General features: G+C 36.3%; 1 protein-coding gene across 1 annotated transcript in view; it reads left to right on the top strand.

Annotated features, from left to right (window-relative positions):
- ONECUT1 (one cut homeobox 1) overlaps positions 1–8,349 on the top strand; it is a 68,617-nt gene that overhangs the window by 1,145 nt on the left and 59,123 nt on the right. The window contains exon 1 of the mRNA XM_040342712.1: positions 1–207. This exon is cut by the window's left edge and continues 1,145 nt beyond it. Coding sequence (XP_040198646.1) covers positions 1–207 — 207 coding nt within the window. The remainder of the gene's footprint in view (positions 208–8,349) is intronic.

Below are 8,349 nucleotides of genomic sequence, written 5' to 3'. Positions count from 1 at the left end.
GGATCACCACTGAGCTCAAGCGGTACAGCATCCCCCAGGCGATCTTTGCCCAGAGGGTACTGTGCCGATCACAAGGGACCCTATCAGATCTGCTGAGGAACCCCAAACCTTGGAGCAAACTCAAATCGGGCCGGGAGACTTTTCGCAGGATGTGGAAGTGGCTTCAGGAGCCAGAATTCCAGAGGATGTCAGCTCTCAGGCTAGCAGGTGAGCAGACCCCCCCCCCCACCATTAATTACCCCCCATATATGTTCCCATATAGACACCCTTCCTGCTGTATATTCATCTCTGTAGGTTGTCACCTTGACTGTCTTCTATGCTGATCCATGATCAATGCACTGTGACTTCTATGCTGTCTGTCTACATCCCTTTTGTGTAGAGTCTCCACTTCTAGCTCATTTCTTTACAAAGGATATATATATATATATATACACACACACCATAGCTGATATTCTATGAAATACAACAGGTAACATGTCAGCTGTCTCCTGATCCTTTCACCATGGCTTGTTCAAACAATAGGATCTTCTAGCCTAGAATGCGTCTTCTACAACACAACCAGATCCCATAGATCCACATAGATCCACAAGCCCACCTCTTCCTTATTCCTATATTTCATGCTTCATAGTGTAAATCCCACGTGAAATTAGGAGGACACCCCCTACTCATATCTACCACCCATTGTCAAACAATTAATATCGATTGATTGATACCTATCTATTAATCGATAAATCAATACTCGCAGAGGCTGAGTTTGTATTTCGTCTAGAATGTAAACACGCCTTATCATTATGCAACACTGAGTATATTGTTTGGAGTATTTTTTTTGCTTTTTCAAATATGGTACAAAGAATGACAGCTGTTAACCCGATTGTGTCTCAGGATAGTTGTGTTGGTGTTGTATCTAGATTTTGTTTTATTGATCTGTGTATTGATGGCTGGTAGGAAGGATGGCTAGGAGCCAGTTCCTGATAGCATTTACACATTCTACTACCCAGAGTTACTTGGATACATACTGTACACAAAGGCATTGGCAGAATAGGTATAATTTATGTTGCACTACTCCTACTATGTGATCTGATCTTCATAAGTGGTTATAATAACAGCACAGCCATTAGAAAAAAATACCACCATATACATTGGCATGTCCTTATTGAACACATGGTTTAAGCAATCAATGTCATTGATGGGAACTTTATGACCCTAAATGTACTGTAGTAACTAAAGGACCTTCTATCTTCTGTTGGTAATTACTTTAAACCAAGGGTTTCCTGTGGCTGCTGATCAGACCTATGGATCAGTTAGGGATATTTCAGACTAGAACATTATTTCAACTAAGGCACAGTATATAATTGGATGTCTTCCCTGGATGGCCTGGTTTAGGTCACACCATTTCCATGGGATTGAGGTCCTGGCTCTGATATGACCTTTTTAAATGGGATACTTTTATTTTGGTCTACACCTTTGTTGTTTTTACTTCTGTTTATTTGTTGTAAGATCTTTCTGATGAGTTGGAGATCTCATATACATGCTGGAATTCTGCTTTAGAACTCCCATATGCAACTATTGTGCATCAAGGATGTCATGGTGTCTGGGCCCAGAGGAAGTATACTCTCTTCACCATACTTCACAGTTGGGATAAGGATTAGGATTTGGCATGCATTGCCTATTTTCTCCAAACACATCAGTTATATAAAGTAAAACTTCTATCTCATCTGTCCACAGAACATTGTTTCAGTAGTATTGTGGAACAACCTGGTGGTTCTTACAAATTTGACTTGGGCAGCAATGTTTACCTGGGGCAGGGGGGTGATTCCTTCTATGGTAACTGCACCTTTTGTTCAGGGTTTCTCTTCTGCAGACTAAACCCATATAGTGTTAGGAGCAAGAGAAACCTGTGGTTGTCATGCTAGGGTTATTTATCTGTCACTTCTCAGGATATATCATGCCCATGCACTTATCTCTGTAGGACACCATCTCCTAAGGAGAGTAGCAATGGTCCTTAAAATTCTTCAATTTGTAAGCTATCTGTCTGATTGTGGACTGATGGAGGTCCCAATCCATAGAATTCCTCTTGTAATGATCATCAACAACTCTTCTTCGTGTTTCTCTGACATGTCCTATGATTGGGCCCTATTACTTTTCAGCAAAATCCTGCTGTGTAGAGTAGCTCACTAAAATTGTGTAGGTTAGGGCAGAACCAGGGCACACCTGAGTTAATTGTGATACCCAGTTTATTGATTAGTGAATCCAACTTTAATTTATTTTCCTCTTCAAAAAGTTATCCTAAAGAGTTGTTTGTTGAAACCATTTGTACAGTCAATATGGCAATGCATAATAATGCACGTGTTTTTACAGAAGGTCAGAAAATCCTTAATTGTTCTTAGAACTGCAGCAATAGTCTTATACAGGGATGTGTGTATAGAAGGGTTTAAATGATGCAGATGGCAGAGAGTCAGCCAGGCTGGCGTTCTCTTAATTAATGCTGTATATGTGTAGCTAAAGGCCATTTGCATTCACATCATATATTCTCCCAGCCAGGGAGCATTGCTGAGCGATTTTAGGAGACCCAGCATGCTTTGTGATCATTTTTATAAAAACGGATTCCTCGAGTTTAATAGAAAGCAGAGCCTTATTTAAGGGTTTAATTAACTGGCAGGTCTTCAGTAATTCGTCCCTGGAGAATGCCAGGCAGTCAATCCGAGGTGCTGTCACAGGCGATCTGTTCTAAAGACAAAACAGGGAAGGGCCAGATCCATCCTCCTTAGGCACTTTGTGCTGTGTGTGTGTGTGTGTGTGTGTGTGTGTGTGTGTGCGCTCATCTGTGTGTGTGTGTTCATATGTGTGTGTGTGCTCATCTGTGTGTGTGTGTGTTCATCTGTGTGTGTGTGCTCGTGTGTATGCTCATCTGTGTGTGTTCATCTGTGTGTGTGTGTGTGTGTGTGTGTGAGCCTGCTACAGTGCTGCATGGATCTCTATAGTGTGCTCCATGTACATGGTATGCTGTACACCACGTGCCTGTATATATAGGGGCCTGAGCACAATCATGACACCATTCCACTATTCTGTTTCATACATATTCTGAACACATTACTCCACTCTGTATGGATCTCTATAGTGTGCTCCATGTACATTGTCTGGTGTACATCATGTGCCTGTATATACACCAAGGGGCCGTGTGTACAAACTTGCATGTCACGATTCCACTATTCTGCATCATATATACTCTGAACATATGGCTTTTCTGTATAGATCACCATAGTGTGATCCATATACGTTGTCTGCTGTACGCCATGTGCCTGTATATATAGGGGCTGTGAGCACACAGTCATGTCACCATTCCACTAACCTGTCTCATATATATTCTGAACACATTGCTTGTCTACAGTGTAAATCTACAGTGTACTGTGCTTCATGCTGTACATTGTCTGCTGTACACCATGTGCCTGTATATATACTAAGGGGTCCTGAACACAATCATGTCACCATTCCACTATTCTGCCTCATTTACATACTCTGAACACGTTTATTTTCTGTATATGTCTCTATAGTGTGCACCATATACCTGTCTGCTGTGTACACTTATGGGCCCTGAGCACATTAATGCCACCATTCCACTATTCTGTCATATATATATATATATATATATATATATATATATATATATATATATATATATATATATATATATATTCTGAACACATTGCTTTTCTGTAGATCTCTACAGTTTGCTCCATTGCACATTGTCTGTTATACAATGCACAATAATAATGTGCCTGTATATACAGTAAGGGGCCCATAGTACAACAATGCCACCATTCCACCATTCTGCATCATACATAGACTCTGCACATATGGCTCTTCTGTATAGACCACTAGCATTATTATTATTACATTTCTGCATGCTTAGTAATTAATGTACACGAGCAACAGAATAAATCTAGGAGCTATACGTACTCACGTGTGATTTGATGTTTGTGTATATATATATATATATATATAATTACCTAATATCTTGTTCGGTTTGATACTGGCAATATTATATATATATATATATATATATATATATATATATATATATATATATATATATATATACATACAAACAAGATTGCCCTTAGTGTGTGTGTGTGTGTGTGTATATATATATATATATATATATATATATATATATATATATATATATATATATATATATATATATATATATAAAATTACCTAATATCTTGTTCGGTTTAATACTGGCAATATTATATATATATAAGGGCAATCTTGTTTGTTGAAATACCAGCCAGCTATATCTTCCCTGGACTGGAAAAAAAGTCACAACTGATTTGTTGAAAAGTGGGAAATGTTTTTTTTGGGGCCACTGGATAGCACCCCAAAGAGCAGCACATGTCCCCATCATGGGCCTGGGAGGGTTAACTGCTAAGGTTTCCAGGGTAGGTTGGGATTGATAAGCCGACGCTTGCTTCGATCATTTGGCGTGTATTTTTTACGACAATTTGGTGGAGCAGAATCTCCATTTATTTGCATGGATCAATAGTGGAAACAAGCGCTTGAATTAGACGGTAGGATCCCCTTCTCGGCGTTGTCTGAGCATTAATCTGCCAATCTAGAGTGTGTGACAGTGCGAGGTGCTGCATACAAATGAAGAGGCTGCACTGTACACACCTGCCGGCTTCTATCACAGGCTCCTATATAGGTGGCTGCACCCCGCACTGCTCATCAAGAGGTCCTGCTTTATATAGAAATACTGAACGCGTTTCTACAGTTTTCAAGGCGTTTGTTACATGAGACACAAATATTTTCATTTGTCGCAATATTATTCCTAATCTGCACTAGTTGTACAGCCAGTGCTCCGTATATCCTGCACTGCATTCACATCTCCTTGTCGTTTATTCTAGTGTTTAATTTAATGTTTTCATTTTTTATATATTTTTAACTAAATTAAACAAATTTACAATTTTTACAGAACAATTCATTTACATTCGTTTGTTTCAACCATTTTAACTTGTCCTTTTCGGCTACATTCCGAATAAATATATGGAATCGACTTAATAAATCCATATATGTCTATATATATATATATATATATATATATATATATATATAAAATTATTGTCTCTGAAAGACATAAATATATAAATACTTCGATTAAATACATTTTAAAAGGCAGATGTGTATGGAATGTTTCTTTTTGTTTTTGTTTTATAAAAACAGGATTTTTTTCCAATACAATCAGTTTGTTCCAACAAAGAAATACCATACTTAAATAATAATAATAAAAAAACAATAACAACAACAAAAAAACAGCAACAAAGCAGGAGTGATAATAATAACTAAATTAAATACATTCATTAATTATGATGTTAATAATAATAATAATAATAATAATAATAATAATAATAATAATAATATCACTAATAATAATAGCAATAATATTGATAATAATAATAATGATAATAATAAATAGATACATAAATGATAACAATAAAAACAACAGCATTATTACTATTAACAACAATAATAATGTTAATAATAAAAATAACAATATCAATGTTAGTAAATAATGATAGAAATAACAACAAGGTAATAATACAATTTTTTTTAATTTCTTTTCCAGTTTCACATTTTACATTAAACAAATATTTTGTATGCTATTATACATTTAATGAAACTTACATGCACACATGTGTTTACATAATTGTGACCGCTATAGATTTAAATTTTTATTGCATATTGTAAAAACTTCTACTACATATCAAATATTTGTTTTTGGTTACACTCTCCACTAGATGTAAAGTAATAGAACTGTAATAATAAAATACCTATAACTCTAAACACATTTAATAGGATATATGTTTAGTACTTTTTTTTACAATGTGAAACATACATTAAAAAAATTTCATTTAAACTTACATGATATTATAAGTTGCATTTTTTTCAAGATATTGCAGGAGTGTGGTTATGTGTACACCAAGTCGTCACTTGTCACCTTAGCTTGGAAACTTCAGCAGATCAATGCAGAAAACTGTGTAGGCCAAGTGCAGGTTTTTGAACATCTCATTGCATATGTTTTATTTTAGTGGTGTCAACCTCCCCACAGATTAGCATGTCATTTTACATTTGTTTCTGGGCCTCCGTTTGGACTGAAATGATTTTCTGCCATAATAAGCCCCTGTTGGTGTCCAGGGGTTGCTTCTGCTCTCACATTCAATCCATGTTATTCTGTACATTTGGGGCTTACACACAATCCTCACAATGGGCATCAAACACACTCAGCTTAGCGTTCCACTCAATTGGATTTACTTCTGCGGTTTAATATAGGCCTGACTCTTTCTAGGACTGGATACATTGGCTGATCAATACAAGTTCATTGTTCCAGAATCGCTTGCTATTCAGCAAGCTGACCCCCAATTCACAGATTATTGTAAGCTTCTATGATTTTTTTTTACGCTATGCAAAAACAGTTGTGCACACCTTAACATTTTTGTGATTTTTCAGCTATATATGATTTAAAGTATATATAGTCAATCAGAATGATAGTAACATCAATAACAATGTTCTTTTAGGTTTAATAGAGATTTCTGGCCTGTGTTGCAGGAGTTTAGTATTTTTAATGTCAGCTGTACCCTGCTTTATTAGAAGGTAGAGAAAAGTTTGCCAAATCCAACAGATCAGGTCTTTGTTCAGCTCAAACAAGAAAAACACAAATGTTCTATTCAGTCTTTGCATTTAGTTTATATATTTATTTGAAATAATGTACAGAAAAATGCTGCCTAGTTCAGAGCAGACTAGTGAACATTGGCCTTTCAAAGTGGAAGTGAAACTATTTGTTTATCTCATTAGTACTGTAACGTTGCTTGGCCATTTGTTTATCTCACTCTTTAGTATGACATGAGTTCAATCATAGAACCTATATTTATTTTGGACTGTAGAAGCATAATGATAAAAATGTAAAATTAAAAGATGTGTGACATTTTAATTAATGGATACTAGCCTCAGTATCCAGTGTTGTGTACATAATAGGATAGAGGGATAGAACTCATGTTGTTTGCAACCCAAGTGCCAAATGGCAAAATTCAGGCCATCCAGTATTTCCCTGACACCATACCATAATGCCTTTCCACTGTTCCAAAACCTCATATTTCATTTAGGCTCCATGCACACTGGGCTTAAAAAAACGTCTGTTCTCTTTGGAGTAAAAAACTTTCATATAGAGAATTTTTTTGTACAAAGTTTAGACGAGTTTACGTTTTTTCTGCTATTGAGCTCAAATCAGAAACGTGAATGAGAAGGTTTTTTTTCTGTCTCTTAGGCTCCATGCACACTGGGCTTAAAAAAACGTCTATTCTTTTTGGAGTAAAAAAAACGTTCATATAGAGCATTTTTTGTACAAAGTTTAGACGAGTTTAGGAGAGTTTTACGTTTTTTTCTGCAGGGAGCTCCAATCAGAAACGCGAATGAGAAGTTTTTTTTTTTTCCTGCCTCTAAACGTTGTTTTAAAAAATATGCCTGTAAACGTCCTAATGTGTGTGGACACAAAGGATAACATTGAGTTGCTTTTACAGGCAGAACACAAAACTCCTGTAGAAGCAATGTTTTTGATTCCAGTGTGCATGGAGCCTTACTGTGATATACCATCCAATGTACCAAAGGAGAATAGGATATACAAATATTTCAAAATACTCATAAAGGGACTAAAGAGTACCAGTGGATAGGTATTTATGCATATACAATATTTAGCGAGATGGTAATTGCTACTCCTGCTTGATGTATACTCCAGAATGGAATATTCCCCCCCCCCCCCCCACCCTACATATACACACACTTTCACCATCTCATTTTATCCACACACTTTAAGCTTTCCTCTAGTTACACTTGAGATAATCTGCTTAGAAAGAAACATATTCATTACCACTTTGTTTCTGGCCTTAGAAAGAGAAAGGGCATATAGAGGCCTTAACCGGCAACTCTTTAAGGCTCCATGCACACTGGGCTTAAAAAAACGTCTGTTCTTTTTGGAGTAAAAAACGTTCATATAGAGCATTTTTTGTACAAAGTTTAGACGAGTTTTGGAGAGTTTTACGTTTTTTTCTGCCAGTGAGCTCCAATCAGAAACGCGAATGAGAAGGTTTTTTTTCCTGCCTCTAAACGTTGTTCTAAAAAATATGCCTGTAAATGTCCTAATGTGTATGGACACAAAGGATAACATTGAATTGCTTTTACAGGCAGAACACAAAACTCCTGTAGAAGCAATGTTTTTGATTCCAGTGTGCATGGAGCCTTACTGTGATATATCATCCAATGTACCAAAGGAGAATAGGATATACATATATTTCAAAA

Source organism: Rana temporaria, chromosome 3 (assembly GCF_905171775.1).
Source record: "Rana temporaria chromosome 3, aRanTem1.1, whole genome shotgun sequence".
Taxonomy (NCBI): Eukaryota; Metazoa; Chordata; class Amphibia; order Anura; family Ranidae; genus Rana; species Rana temporaria.
This window is presented reverse-complemented; position numbering and strand designations above follow the sequence as displayed.